The sequence below is a fragment of the Vigna angularis genome, chromosome 1 (assembly GCF_016808095.1).
Source record: "Vigna angularis cultivar LongXiaoDou No.4 chromosome 1, ASM1680809v1, whole genome shotgun sequence".
In the NCBI taxonomy this organism is placed as follows: domain Eukaryota; kingdom Viridiplantae; phylum Streptophyta; class Magnoliopsida; order Fabales; family Fabaceae; genus Vigna; species Vigna angularis.
In genome coordinates this window covers 511584-528142 of record NC_068970.1, presented here as the reverse complement: position 1 = coordinate 528142, position 16559 = coordinate 511584, and the positions used below count along the sequence as shown (strand labels likewise).

Genomic DNA, 16559 nt, shown 5'->3' with positions numbered 1-16559 from the left:
ATCCAAGTGCAATCATCGAAAGCAATATTTAGATAGTTTACCTCAGTGATAAGGAACACATTCTCATCATTTGATACCACCGCTGTTGTGGTCTTTTCCTCCAACTTCTTTTTGGGATCTACCACATCAGGGTGTATAGTTCCATTCTTCTGATCTCTTTTCAGGAATCTACATTCTTGCTTCTTGTGGCCATCTTTTCCACAATAAAAGCATGTCAAACCTTTGGAACGAGACTTGAATCTTCCTCGTGACTTTTCACGTTTTCCTTTGCTTCTGTTTTCACTCCTTCCTCTATTCTCAACAACATTGGCTTCTGAGTGACTACTCGATCCCCTTTCTTTCCTTCTGGATTCTTCATTCAGTAAACTGTCTGTGATGTTATCCAGACTGAGCTTTCCATCTGGTGCTGAGTTACTGAGAGTGACCACCAACGTGTCCCAACTCTCCGGTAGAGAACTAAGGAGTAAAAGAGCTTGTAACTCGTCATCAATCTTCATATCCGCCTTCATTAGTTGGTTCACAATACCTTTGAAGGTGTTGAGATGCTCGATCATATTCTGGTCGTCAGTGTACTCCAACTTTACGAGTCGTCTGACTAGGTGAGCTTTGTTCCTGGGAGTCTTCTTTTGAATCATTGATTCAAGCTTTGTCCATAACTCATACGCATTGGTATAAGTCGATACATGCTCAAAGAGACTTCTGTCGATGTATTTCCGAATCATAGCCACTGTTTTATGATTCAGAATCTCCCAGTCTTTTTCGGCCTTCCCTTCCGGAATTTCCGGATTTGTGATCGGCTCATACAAATCCTTGCAGTATAGATGATCTTCCATCATCGGCTTCCAGTAGGAATAATTATCCGCAGTTAGCTTGAACATGTCTCCTTCCATCTTGAGTTTCACAGGACCGTGACTTTTTCGAACCGGTAGCTCTGATACCACTGTTGGGAAACAGCGGTACTTGTTCCCTCCTCTGTGAACCCCAAAATGGGCACTGTGCGGAAGCGTAAAAATGAAAGCGTAAAACTAATAACACCGGAAATTTTAACGTGGAAAATCCTCTCGGAAAAAACCACGGGACCTAGTCCAGAAAAATATCTCCACTATGAAAGTAGGATTACAGTGTTTCTCTCACTCTCTGAGGATCTCACAATTAATCTCACCCTCTCGGATGGTATACAAAACTCTCACTTTAACACACTCACAAAACAGACTCTCTCTGTTTTTCACTCACACTAATATGGCTTCACTTCTCTCTTCACCGGTTTTGATTCTCGGTGGTTCTTCCCTTGCTCTCTGCTTCATGAATCTTCACGCTGCATTCCTTATTTATGAAGGAAGAAAGATGCAAGAAAACAAGAAATGGTTGGTGTAGTGGAGCACTTCATTTCCGTGAAACAAGGAGAAATGGGAGACATTTTCTCCAACTTTCGGTGCACTATATTTTGTTCAGCAAGTGGTGGATGGGTCCCTTCTTTGTTTTATTCCAACAGAAAGTGAAGATAGTGTTGGTGGGATTTATGATTATGGCTTTGGTTTTGGGTTCAGGAAATGAAATTCAGAAAAATGATGCGAAGGCGCCAAAGGGACCACTCATTTGCCCATTGGATTGGCTTTCCATTAAGATGTTTTGTGCAACTGAGGCAGACTGTCTTAAACAACAACCTGGTTCAGTTTGTAAATGTCTTAACCACCAATGTTGTTGTCAGAGATAGAACTTTTTACTTTTCTCTTATCATTAATAATATATACTTTCTATCTATCAATAATAACTTTATAATCCTTTTCATATCATCTTGTTTCTCCTCATTATCCAATAGATTCATACCAACATTTCTAAGGAATCAATCACAGAACCACCAATTTATGATAATTCATTTAAATGTGCACAATTTATAGAACTTCCACTTAGTTCATCTTCGTATCATCAAAGGCATACGTGAATTCACATATCAATGATATTATTATTTAGGGAATATTCATTAACACTTTATGAAAGTAAGTTTTGTCAGATATTAACACATTTATCATTTAAGCATACTTGAGTTTCATGGGTTTAATTAATATAAAGATCATCAAGAGGGTTTAGTAGTGTTAAGTGTCATTAGACCATATATTCTTATATTCTTTATATTCTTGTAGATGATATTTTGTCTTAATTGTATAATTATTATTTTTATTTAGTGCTGAATTTCGACTAATAAATTTAGAGAACCAATATAATATATACTTAAAATTTATATATTTAATCATGGTTACTCATACCATAAAAATAAATATATAATTTTATATAACTATAATATAAAAAAAATCATATATGTTTAACGGATTACACTTGCTTATTTCAAATTCTTCAACTCATTAGTTGAATCAAAACTAAAGTATGGACTTCATTCTAAATTAATGTTTCTAATTTCATCTCTTTATTCATTAGATTCCATATTTGAGAACATTCTCCTATATTACATTCCAAATAATTAATACATAACTTTTTACTTGTAATTCGTTTTATCTTAAAGAAGGAAACAATCATATCATTAGTGTCATGGAATAGGTGAAAAAGGTGAATTTATTTGTGTTATTTTCATTTACACATGTAGCTTCCTTTTAATCATTTTTTAAATTTATTATTTTATTCTTCATTAATATACTTTTATAAAAAGTTCAACACTAAAAGATAAATTATCTTTATCCGGCAGACGTAATTACTAAATGGAAAAATTAAAATATTTAAGTCACACTTGAAAAAGTTATGAAAAAATATAAAATAGTTAAAATTTTCTTTTATGTTCATTAAAAAAACTAGTATACAAAAAAATAATGTATAAAAAATATATAAAACTAATATTTCACTATCAAATATGGTAATAAAAAACTATATTTTTTTTTAAAGAATGGAACAAATGAAAAATAAGAGCAAAAATAATGAGTTTGGATTAATTTAAAAAAAAAAGAAAACAAAAAGAACATATGAAATGGGAGAGAGTGAGAGATGAACATAAACCATAAATAACTTAAAGAGAATATTTTATTAAGTTTTTTTATTCTTTATTGTATTTAAGTTTATATTTTACTATTTATTAATATTAACGTACTTTATAAAAAAATAAAAAATCTACCTAATTTAATTCTCATAAATTTTCGTTATACATACATAAAATTTCGAAAGGTTGGGAGGGTCACAAACACCCCCAAGAAGATTCAAAAAGATTCGTTGTTGTTCTTATTCCTCAATTATATACAGATAGACATGTTTTATTATTTGGAGTATGGTGACATATTTTTTGTGTGTAAAACCTTTTATTATAATACAGTTGTTTTTCTTTATTCTTGTTTTTGTGTCTTTTTTTTTCCTATGAATCCAACACAAGCAGAGGTTGTTCAAACAAAAAAAAGCAAAGACGTGTAAGCAGAGGAACTTACTCAAGTAATGTGTGAATGACGATAACATGCATGTGTGATGTAAAATATATGTATTATGATGATGATGGATTGACCACATAAACTTATCAAGAAAATACTGTATCATATGCTTAATGAGTAATCAAATTAGACAGATTAATGAGAAATTGAATAAGGTTTGTGCACTCAACTATTTAAAAGTATATATATAAATTATTCTAATAAAGGAAGACGAGGATTGTAACACTTCTTTTTAAATGTCATGTGTAACTAAAATACAATTATGAATAAATTATAATATAGTGAAATATTTAAAAACTTAAAATTAATTAAAATTTGTAAAAATAATAAACAATCTCAATACAGCTTGAAATATCATATTAAAAATTTTCAACATAATTTATTAAAAAGAAATAAAGTTTGAAAATTCTAAAAATAGTTGGAAACCATCATCACACATACAAGGGTGAGTCAACAACATCAACACCCAAAAAAACACATATAATTATATAATTAATATAATATTGTTATCTAATAATAACATCAATCCATTTTACAATACAAAACATATTGTTAATTCAAACTCTTATCTAGATAAACCATATCACCACCATCAATTACTATCGCTATATGTCGTCTTTCGTACTCCAACACACGACCAATTCTTTTAAAAAAATGCGGTTTATTGAAAAATTAAATAAATCATTAAAAGATTTAAACTAATAGACAATGTTTTTTTAAATAAGTGTTGTCTATTGAAAAATTAAATAAATCATTAAAAAAATTGAATAAATAGATCATCCTTATTTAAAAAAAATTACTATCTATATTGATAGAGAATATTTTTTCAAATAAGTGCGGTGGATTGATGAACATTAGATAACACTTTTTTTTTAAACGTTATATCCTTCCAATAGAGAATGCTAAAAAACGTTATCTGTAAAAAGATTTGATAATTTTGTAGTAGGAGATTTATCATTAAATTACATTATTGCTGCTTCAATTACTTATTGTGACATTTAATTTAAAATCAAAACATTTAATAAGTTTAAAATTGAAACTGGTGGTAATAAATTGAAGACTTTAATAGTGTCACCTTTAATTATTAATTAAATGTTTTGTTTCTACGTGAAATATTGAATAGGTTGAGTTTTAAACATGAATGGTTTTTGCAATGTATTGAAGTGTGTATAAATAGGGTCGGTATACTGCATGATCTCCTATAGAACTTTTATCTTAGATAAATCATAATTATTTATGAATTTTATTTGTTACTTGCAGATTTTGACTGCAGGTAACTAACATTTTTTTAATATAAGTTGAAATTATATATCAATTAATTAAACAGCCTTTTCTTTTTTGTATGCAATATAGACAGCCTTCACGGGTGTGTTTAATATAAATATAGAAACAGCTGTGTTTTAAAACATAAAAGGAATATTGAAATACAAGAGACAAAACGACCTTACAGATAATTGAGTTGCTCGAGTCAGTGTGTTTTTTCTATAGCCCCTGATGAAGACAATAAACAATGTAATTAAATACACCAGAAACTAATTATTGAAAATCATTAAATAACAAATAACTGACTACATGTTGTAGTTGAATATAACAGTTAGATTTGACATTATGATATTGATGGCGTTGTTGGTGGCTTTACTGCGTCTCACATGAAAGGGTTGAAATTTAAGAACTCACCAAAATCTGATAGCTGAAAGAGTCCGCCATCACACCAAGGCCAGGGCCAAGTCTAATCTTCTGCCTTTTTGTCTCTTAGTATTAGTCAAAGTTTTCATTTATACGTGACTTCTTCCTTTGAATATGTCTCTCTCTCTTTCTCTCTCTCACTATATATATATATATAGACACGCCAACCCTATCTCTCATTCTCATCTCCAACGTCTCCAACATCTCCAAACTCAATCTCATCAACACACACATCCCATGGCTTCTTTACAGACCACACCTCTCCTCTCTTCTTCTCTAACAAAAATCAACGCTTCTATTCGTATCCCTAACCCTCCACCACTCTCTCGTTCTCTCCCAAAGCTACCATCAAAAACCCTGCGCATTGATCAACTTAACGGCTCCACACACACAATTCCATTGGAGAACAATGTCGTTACCACACACATATATCAAGATTTATTCTCTCCCACCGACAAATCATCTCATAACCTCACTCTTCAACTCTACGCAATTTTGGAGCAAGTTTCTGACAGAATTGAAATGCACAAAAACATCGGCGAACAGAGAAACAACTGGAATACTCTTCTTCTTAACTCCGTCAACATGATCACTCTCTCTGCCACGGCCATGGCCGGTGTTGCTGCAGCCACCACTGGTGACACCGGGGCACCGCTTTTGGCCTTGAAACTATCATCCACGCTCTTGTTTTCTGCCGCCACAGGAATGTCACTCATCATGAACAAAATTCAGCCCTCACAACTCGCCGAGGAGCAACGCAATGCTACAAGGTTGTTTAAAGAGCTTCATACCCAAATCCAAACCCTAATCACTATTGGAAATCCCACAGAGAAAGATGTGAAGAGTTCAATAGAGAAGGTGTTGGCACTCGACAAAGCTTACCCACTTCCCTTGTTGGGAGCCATGCTTGACAAGTTTCCCCAAAAATATGAACCAGCGGTCTGGTGGCCTTCGTCTCAGTCCCAGAGAAAAAGTAGAACACAGGAGAGGAAAAGGTCTAAGAATGGATGGAGTGAAGACCTCGAAAAGGAGTTGAGGGAAGTGATCGAAGTGATAAGGAAGAAAGACAGTGAGGACTATGAGAGGCTCGGAAACATAGCGTTGAAGGTGAGCAAGAGTCTTGCAATTGCGGGGCCTTTACTGAGTGGGATTGCAGCAGTGGGGTCTTCTTTTGTGGGGAATGGCTCATTGGCGGCATTAGTGCCTCTCATGGCTGGCTCATTGGCTTCAGCAGTTAATGCATTTGAGCACGGTGGCCAAGTGGGCATGGTGTTCGAAATGTACAGAAACTGTGGTGGGTTCTTCACGCTTTTGGAAGAGACCATTAGGGACACTCTTGAAGAGACAGACACTGAGAAAAGAGAAAACGGTGAAGTTTTTGAAATGAAGGTGGCAATGAAGTTGGGAAGAAGCGTTTCGGGGCTGAGACGCCTTGCATCAAAATCTGCTTCCTGTGCTATGGAAGGAATAGTCGTAGATGAATTCGCCAGCAAGCTCTTCTGATTAGGATAACATTTCATCTCAAACGATACATTTATTCTTTGATTCTTTATTGTATTGTATAGTCCTCTGACATAACTTTACGGAGTATTCATTGAAAATATGTATAGATATTTTTGTAAGTACTTTCAATTAATTGACACTCAAAGATCGAAATTTAATTCTCACATTTCTCTGTCTTATATAACTCAATTAGATGGCAGATATATTTGTCTGCATGTGCATAAGTAATTCAATTTCAAACTATAGATGGAACGCATATATATATATATATATATATATATATATATATGGATACCACGTATACAAAACAATACATACATCAATCCCACACCAGATTTGAGATGAGATCTTCATCCATTTTCCTTATCATGGTAAAGTATTTTCAGTTGACAATAGGTCTTATGTTATATTCCTGGAAAGACATGAATTGTAGGAACATGGAAAAGAAAATAATTACAATAATGAATTGTCAGTGTTGAAGGCATCTGTTCACCTTCCACCACAATTTCAAAAGACATTTGTGTTTGTTTGAAAAGAAAATTGAGGACCTTTTGGATAGTCATGGCCATTGTATTGAAAATTGAATAAGTAAAAGGTAATGCCTGAAATAAAAGGCAAGAGTATAATTATCAAGAAAATCATAACAGTTGCTTTAAATTTAGTGTATGACATAATTACCTAATTCTTTATTTGGTTTTGTGTGTGATAAAATAATGGTTTTACTAGTCCCATGTTGATAACCCAAGTGGGCATGCGAGTGGGTGGAAGTGTTGAACAGACCAAGTCAATGAAATGAATTGGTGAGCCGTCAATGTCCTTCTTCTCTTCATTTCATTTTACTCTTCTCTTCCTTTAGGTTAGCTATTCCTATTATGAATAAATACTCCTATCCTATTGCTCTTGTAAATGAAGATAGGTTTAAGCCCCTAAACCCTAATAAATTAACATTAATACAAACATATTGTCTTCTAAAAACAATAAGATTAATTCTTATTAGTTTGATGTTGGGGGAGAAATGTGTCGCAGCTGAGAGAACTCGCCCCAAAATCAGCTTGGTGTCGAATCTGTGGTGGATCCTAACTTGAGTAGTCATTAATTTATTTAGTTTAGATGGTGTTCCGGTGTATAAGGTTGACTTCCCTTACTCTTTTATATGTATTTGGTTTTTCTATGCTTTGCCAAAATTATAGAATGTAAAGTAAGAAACTGGAAGTGTAAAATGAATAACAATATAAAGATGATAAAAAATATTTAATTGTTTAAGTTGTCTGATAGGAATGAAATTTTTCAACCTATATAATCCATATAATTAATTATATGAATTATTAGTATTATTATTTACAACTCGTCTTTCCAAATAAGGTCTATAACTTTAACACAATAGAATATCAAGTATCGTGGACTGGGTATCATAATTCGGATATTAAATATTGTGTCTCCTATCTAAGAAAACATGAATGGATAGCTAAAGAATGAAGCTTATTTGACAAGTAATTGGAGTAGTAGATTTCAAGGCTGATGGACCTACATAAATATAATCCATCCAATTAAATCTATAATCAATGAGATAAAACATTATAAATAAAGTATTAATGATAATTTATGATTTAATTTTGCATTAATTATTGAGATTTGACTAAAAGAGCTATGACCAAGTAAGCTGAGAAATCTTTTGTAAGAATTTTTTTTGGTGTGAGTACTCGGAATTCAAAGAGCCAAGTAATGGGAAGGATTGCATGAAGGGAAGAGATTTTTGCATATTGTATTCGATCCTGAAAGAACAGGTAGATCTTTTTATTTTTGTAAAAAAAGTAAATATAAGAATATGATCTTGTCTTTTATATTTATGATATTTTCTAATCTTTATTTTGTGTTTTTCCTTCTTTTCTGTATTCCGAAAGCCAAGTCTTGATTTTTTTTATTTCTAAGTCCCAATAAAATATATATATATATATATATATATATATATATATATATATATATATATATATATATATATATATATATATATATCAAACAAAAAGTAAGATATAATTGATATTTTGAAAGGTGGTGATATGATATTTAAGTTAGATCGTTTAATAATTAAAAACACATTTATTATAACGATGATATATATCGGAGTAAAAGAAATGGACAGTATTTCGGGTCTTGGTATACATATGGATAACAATATTTTGAGTGTGTAGAGATAAACTAATTGTTTTTTTTTTACAGAGTTGCAATTTATGTACACAATGGTTAATTTAGTTATCCTACTATTCGTGTTGACCTGGTTTAACGTTTATAATTTTGGATTAATCTAATGTTTAGTTGGATTTAGAATTATTATTATACGGATAAAAGTTACCCCAACTTGATATATTTGCAAAGCAAGTGCATCAAATTATATAATTGTAATATTGTCCAATTGAATTTCATCTCTTCCACTTGTACCATATTTTCTGACATTTTGTTCATAATTAATGTCATTGCTTTTAGAATATAATGGAGATACTTTAATATGCTTTGCGTAATCAGAATCAAGTTTATCTTCACAAGTAATTTATAAAATAATAATATTTTCATTATCCTTGTGTGAAGCAAAAACTTAATTTGTTTGAAAGTGTGTTTCTTTTTCTTGTAGATAAATTCTATTTAAACACCGTTTTATGCTAAAATTTCTATTAGTGGAAACTTTTCATTGAAAGTCTAACTAAAAATGGATGAAATCAGCATACCTGTGAATAAATATTAATGATTTCATTTATATATTTAAGATATATATTGGTTTATATTAATTTAAAAATTATGGGATCAGACTTTTGAGTTAGTTTAAATGAAAAAAAAAAATCATTGAGATAAAGGTTATAAGCCAATGGGATTAATATATTGAGATACTGAGAAATAAGTAGTTTGTGGAAATAAATCAAAAGAAATGTTAATTGTTTATTGTCAAATTGATAAAGTTGCTACCAACAATGTAAAAGAGTTGCAACAATTTGTAGGTGTGTCTCTCTTAAAAAGGTGACAAATAGACTGTATAAGTTAGTGTAGAATTTGTGCAAAATAAATAAAATGAATAACCTTTAAATTTATAATTATATATAGAATTTCTTGTTTTGTAGTTTAGTGTAACAAACACTACAAAGGCTTCTTTACCAGTCTTTTCAATTTATATGCAAACTTATTTTATATTTATAGAAATTTATCTTTCTGGTATTTTTTTTTTTAAATTTTACTCAACTTTCACATTAAACTTTTTTTTTTCCTTTGATTACATATAGGGATAACGGATTGAGTCGGACATGGATAATATCTACCCACAATCCAATTCAAAAACAAATTACTCGTTACCTGTCCGCTACCCACACGGATACCCATTTAAAAAATGCCGGCAAATATTTTGAAATCCATGATATCCATGAATATCCGTAAATATTTAAAAATATATACTTTTATAAATTATTAAAAATAAAATTTAAATAAAATTACAAAAAATATATAAATTATAATGTAAATTAAATTAAAATCTAATTTAACCTTTTAAAATATAAATTAATTTTAATTTTAATTAAATTTCACGTAATAAAATATAAATTATATTTTTATTTTTATTTATTGTGGGTAACGGATATCCGTAGGTACTGATAGTATAATACCCGCACCCGATCCATTTATAAGCAGATATTAAAATACTCGTTATCCATAATCTGTAGGTAGTAAATATCCGCGAATACCAGTTATCCATCGCGAATTTTTTTAATTATTATTTTTTAACCTAATGAGTAAACTTTACACTATCATATGTTTCGACGATTAAATATATTTTGTAAAAATCATCTTGAAAATGTTTTTAATTGAATTAATTTGTGTTATAAATTTATTTGTCTTCTGTATAAAAATTAATTTAACACATTGAAAATCAAGTTTGGTTGCTAGCTAAAATATAAAAACAACCCATAAAATTTATTTTGAATTGCAATTTACGGTTCAAGATCATCATCGGCCTCAAAGGTAACTCAATATTATCTAAAAAATTCAATAATAGATGCTTCATTATAATAATAATATTTCCTGAAACATTGAAAAGATGTGTTATAGTTCTATTTCAGTTATTATTTAAAGGATATTAAGAGAACTACTTAATATATTTTCTATATATTAAAAGGTTTATAAACAGAGGAAGTAATCAATTAATACCCTTATTCAAATATTATTTATTATTATTTTATTTGCTCACTCTTAATTACTTGAATATGTAGAGAGTTTTGTTGGTGGACTCTTTCCCTTGCCTTCTAAGCTCAGGCCATTTTCACTCTTTATAAAAACTCCCACAATTGAAAATCTTTCATCCACAACAGAGGTTACCCATTAAATTTTCAAGAACTATAATATTTTTCTTTTAGTGATAGATATTCATGGAAAAGAAAAATAATATGGTTTTACATGAAATAAACAAATCTTCCATTCTTAGATAGACATAAACACACTTTCATTAAAAAAAATCACCTTTTCATAAAAATAGATTTCATTAATGAAATCTGTAGCATTGTTGTACAGACAATGGAAGCGAACTTGAAAGTTTGAACATAAACTCTACAGTTAATAAAATGCCTTGAGAAAACCAAAAAGGAACTGCCATAAAGGACGCATTCCAGACATAATATAGCTAGAGTACCAGGAGTATAATGCATTGTTTTAACACGTCAAATTTGATGGATATTTTGATGAGAGTCATTTCAATGGGTTTAACACTTATTTTAGCCTAAATCTTTAAGGGTGTGTTCTTTTAAAAGAATTCAGGGGAGATGATTTGAATGGATTTGAGTGGATTTGAGGGTAATTTTTTTGTTGTTTTTTTGAGTGGATTTGTGGTTAATTGAGAGTGGATTTAGAAGTAAAGTTTGTGAGAATTAGTGTAGGATTTGATTGATATGATATATTTTAAAAATTTGTTTAATTAGTAGAAAATAAAGATTACAAAATTGCCCCTACTTATAAAAGTATTATAAAATATTATTTTGTAATGTTATATTTAATTGTAAAAATGTTTATAAAGAAAAAAAAATTATGAAAAATTATTAAAACTGTGAAAAAGTTGTGAAAAAGTTTATTAATTACTCTGGTTGAGAGCCCCTTGTCATCTTCTTTTGCTCCTGCCAAATTGTACTCATTAAACACCAAGAAGAACAGCATTATTGTTCTTATGATTATGAAAGAAACATAGACATGTTAACTTGTGTATAAGAGTTGTATTCTATTTCTATGCTGCCTAATTGCCTATATATACAAACAGCTTTCCTGCTTAATTTTTTTTCTTGTTACTGGTTTGCTAGATGAAATTGAACATCACCTGTTAGTGTGGCAACAGTAATGGAATAACGAGAAACAAAATCAAAGCTGGAATGTGTGTCGGACGTTGGTAGAAAAAAAAAATAAAAAATATATATATATATATATGCAGTTGTGCATTGCAGTTAAACCACCCTCTCTTCTCTAAGTTAGGCATATGCGGGAGGGGTCTGTAATCGGTTACCACAAGTTGTAACCGATTACAGAAATGCAAAGAATCCTTCACACCACTGTAACCGCAAACCGATAGCTGTAACCGGTTACGCACTGTTCATCATCTTCTCAAACACGCCCATCCACTTTCTTCATCTTCAAGAACCACCTGCTGCATTCCACCAACATGCATAACGTCCTTCTTCCTCTTCCTCTACGTCCCTACAAATCAAAACCAACAATATGTGCTTCGATAAACGATTTTGGTATGTTACTAACCTAACCACTTTCTGTTCTTCGTCTCAGCAAAACCTTCTTCTCTTCCTCGTCTCAGCTTACACAGCGGAGCACTCTCTCTTCGCACACACCTTACAACACTATCAAGCAATGTAATAAGCTTCTTACCACTCAATAAATAACATCAACTACCCACAACCAACCACATATCAATTCCCACCAACGGGTCAATGGCACAATGTATTTACTGCACTTTCACTGTGTGTGGATGCAAGAATCTTTCCTGTTGAATGCCTGTATGAAGCACTGTATAGCTCAGGAATATTTCAGTGCCCACGCCCCCATGCCAACCTAAGCATTCTCGTGCATGCAAAGTGTAAAGCAAACTGGTGACTGTTTTCTATTTCTTTAATATATACCCCTTCACCATGTAATCGGTTATTTATTTGGTGCACTGTGCTATGGAATTGGTATTCATCTGCAATGATTTACTTATGTGGAATTTAATATAAAGGTCGGGGTACACACGACATTTCACCTAAAATCAGTGCAAATCTTCTCACTTTCGCGGGTGATCAAAACTGGATGAATCTCGCAAATCCGTCCGCGCTTTTCCTCGCCAATCCTCTCATACGAACACGACGTTACCTTCAATTCTTCGCTCTATAATTCGCATGAACAGTGAATTCAGTTCATGCGAACACAGCGTAAGGGAATAGATTTATTGGTCATCTTTATTTCATGTTCAGCATTTTCATTGTAAATGTAGAACTTCTTGGCTTTCTAACAAAATTCAACTCAAATATCTTAATATTGATATGGAATTATGAATGCAATTGAAAGCCTATATTTCAGACAATGACATTAACATTGACTTTTAACACTCGGATTATGGGAAAATTTGTCAACAAGAAGAAGTGATTAGGAAATGTTTGAGATAAAAATACAGAAGTAAATTAGGATGGCTTATAGTATTTTGTTGGTACAAATGGCATTTTGGTAATGACTCCTTCATTGGCTTTTCCTCGAATGATAATCTTTACTTTGGTGCCTGCCTTGTGCAATCCAGATTTGACATATCCCATGGCTATGTTCTTCTTAAGGCAAGGACTGAATCCACCACTGGTTATTTCCCCAATGTTCTTCCCTCCTTCATCTTGAATTTCACTGTGGCTTCTGGGAGGTGGACCAGAAGAAATGAAACCAACACGCCTGATGGAAGGTCCTTCTTCAAGCTGTTTCAGGATAACAGCAGCTCCTAGAAAACCACCTTCTGCTCTCCTTCTCTTTCCTATAGCCCATGTCAGTCCTGCTTCAACTGGTGTAGTGTGTTGTTCCATGTCATTCCCATATAAACACAATCCAGCTTCAAGTCGCAGACTGTCTCTTGCACCCAATCCTGTCAATCTCACCTTCCCTTCAGATTTTTCCAGTATTGCCTTGGCAAGATCTACACCATGCTCTGAAGGAACTGAGATCTCAAATCCATCTTCTCCAGTATACCTGAAAGTCTCGATGAAGGAAGTGTTATTCATTATGCTTGGTCCAACCAATTAGACTAAGCATGGTGTCCCTGATAGACTCTACTGACAACAGAAACTTGCAAAATAAAATCAAGATTACTCGGTCACAATAAGAAAGTTAGTGTATCATGGAAAGGAAAGGAAAGATTGCCAAAGTAACACAAGATGGAGTCTCAGGAAGTTGATTAGTACTCGGATGAACTTTAAAGAAGGAAATGTTGATGTTGGTAAGAAAAGCATACCCGGTTCGGGTAAGAAAGCACTGTGAACCATTTATGTCCAACACACGGAACTCCCCAAAGTATAGCTTGCTCAAATCCTCTTTTGTGAGGTGTTGAAGAACGGGGCCAGCAAGAGGACCCTGCACCAGTGACAATAAAAATCCTTTATTGATGTTACAGTGAGGAGCCGTCTATTAATTCAAAAGCCCCTCAATTCATTTGAATATTTTAACACGAGTATAAAACACCTGAACAAGTGAATCGTTATACCTAGTTTTAATCTTGTGACTGGGAAAAGAATATGCGATACTAGAACAAAAGATACAAATGGCAGGTGATATGACAGTGTACTAAATAGTTTCCTGAAGCATTGGTTTAATGTTTAATGTCTCTACAGGAGAAAACCTCAAGCAGCAGGATAAAGGCAAATAGGTAACACAGCAGACAAAACAAGTTAAAAGTTGTCCTTAGCAGGTGCCAACGTAGAAGAGCATGTGAAATTACCTGCAGAGCAAGTAGAGATCTCTCATCATGTATGTGCCATGACACATCACCTCCTTTGGCCTTGAATGCCTTCATATGCTCCTCAATATGAGCCAGATCTTTATCCCTGCAACCAGCATTCACAACCAAATAAATGTGGTCATCGGTCACCTTGGTAATTACTGAATCATCAATTGCCCCTCCCTTTTCATTTGTGAAAACAGTGAGTGTCCCAGTTCCAGGGGCAAGCGCAGCAACATCAGCAATGACTAGCTTTTCAAGGAATGAAACAGCATCCTTCCCTTTGAGGCTCAGCCCACACATGTGAGAAACATCAAAAAGGCTACCATTCTGCCTACAGTTTATGGTGGAGTCCATGATTGAGTCCTTGTATTGGATTGGCATGCTCCATCCAGCAAATGGAACCATCTTCCCACCATGAGCAATATGGAAGTCATGAAACACCGTCTTTTTCAGCTCAGCTTCAGAGGCAAAACATCGACGAACAACAGCCTTCTTATCTCCATGAGCAAGACGACGTGTGACCAATTGCCCAAGTTGCCACAATCCCCCCCTCATTTTCTAAGCTAGATATCTGAAGAAAATACTTCAAAAGGTTAAGATAAGTTATTGACACACCACAGTGATAATGGTCACAGAATTTCATGTTACTGTAATTGAATCAAGTCATTCCAAATTTGGGAAATATAATACAAGACGGTACGTCATTCTCCCTAACCAAAATTGGCCAAAATCCCAATGTCGAAACTGGAACAAGATATTCGATGGCGTTGCAGTCAGAGAAAAAACCAAGGCCCATTGTAACAAGCCAGATGCGATCCAAAAGGAAATAAAACTACAACAGAACAATTAAACCTAACATTCCATGAAAATTGTCATAGAAAATCTATAAACATGACATTTTGCAGAACTCAAAAATTGAAACAACAGATCAGTGTACGGTGACAGATGAAAAACCCAGTGAGGAATCAATCACATACCATGCACCCAGAATGAAATAAAGACAATATGGCTACATTTTCTAGATCTAAATGCCAATTTCGAGATTACGAGAGTGAGTAACTAAATATACGGATCAATACGATATTATTATGAAGCTAAGTGGTAAAATGAAACAGAGAAAAAGAGAAGTGAGAGCACTGACATGACAGAGATTGGTTTGTAATGTGTAAGGAATTGTTGAGGAAAACGAAGCAACAGAGAAGAGAAAAGGTGCGCAGTGTGTGTAAGAAAGAAGAGGGAGGCTTATCTGTTGGACTTGGACATAAATAATATAAGATACATTTATATATATTTAAAGGAAGAAAAAAGAATAAGAAAAAAGCGGGTGTTGGTGGCTGAGAACGAGAGAGAGGTGAGAGGTTCCTCTTCTCAAATCGACATACTCTGTCGATAATACCACATCGTTAGTGAGTGGTCGAAGCACTACCAAACCACACTCACTCCTTCCCAATCTCTTTTCACCAATACCTTCTACTTTCTAATAATTTATCCTCAAAATTTATATATCTTCCGACTATCATATGATATATATCTTACATGCTTTTAATATCAACCACCTCAAATTGATTATCACAAACTAATTTTCAATATATATAAATATGATTAATATCGACTTTATGGTTTGATTTAATATTATTATTTACATTGATAAAAAAAAATAATGGTTTAGCACGTTATTTTGTAATATATTTTTTTTCAAAATCTTGTTATTCTCCTCATTTTTGTAGCTGATAAAAGCAATAATAAAGCGATGAAGTTGGTGAGATGGTCTGGTCATGAAATAGAAGAAGTGAACCAAAACCTGAGCCAAGTGACTTGAGAAGGAAGCAGTTGGGTGGTTGGTGCCTCTGGACTCGGGTAATAAAAATTATTAAAAAGTTAAAAAATTTAGTTATAATATATTAGAAATTGTAGATGAGATGAATTTATAATATATAAATAATTATAAATTTTATTTTAAAAATTATTTATAA

The 16559-nt window shown here is 32.5% G+C and overlaps 2 protein-coding genes across 3 annotated transcripts; one reads left to right on the top strand and one right to left on the bottom strand.

The window, feature by feature from the left end:
• Window positions 1-5300: 5300 nt before the first annotated feature.
• Window positions 5301-6766, top strand: LOC108323601 (probable F-box protein At4g22030). Its single transcript, XM_017556076.2, has one exon. The coding sequence runs from the start codon at window positions 5346-5348 to the stop codon at window positions 6609-6611; it is 1266 nt and encodes a 421-aa protein (XP_017411565.2). The 5' UTR covers window positions 5301-5345; the 3' UTR covers window positions 6612-6766.
• A 6418-nt stretch (window positions 6767-13184) lies between these two features.
• On the bottom strand, window positions 13185-16007 carry LOC108321459 (aminomethyltransferase, mitochondrial). Of its 2 annotated transcripts, none has more exons than XM_017553226.2 (4): window positions 15728-16007; window positions 14584-15169; window positions 14101-14219; window positions 13185-13838 (listed from the first exon to the last, which is right to left on the bottom strand). In XM_017553226.2, exons 2-4 carry the CDS (start codon window positions 15139-15141, stop codon window positions 13292-13294), a joined length of 1224 nt encoding a protein of 407 aa, XP_017408715.1. In that variant the 5' UTR covers window positions 15142-15169; window positions 15728-16007; the 3' UTR covers window positions 13185-13291. The 2 variants fall into 2 exon arrangements, with proteins under 2 accessions (XP_017408715.1, XP_017408707.1); XM_017553218.2 differs by having other exon boundaries at window positions 14584-15157; window positions 15728-16006.
• Window positions 16008-16559: the final 552 nt, after the last annotated feature.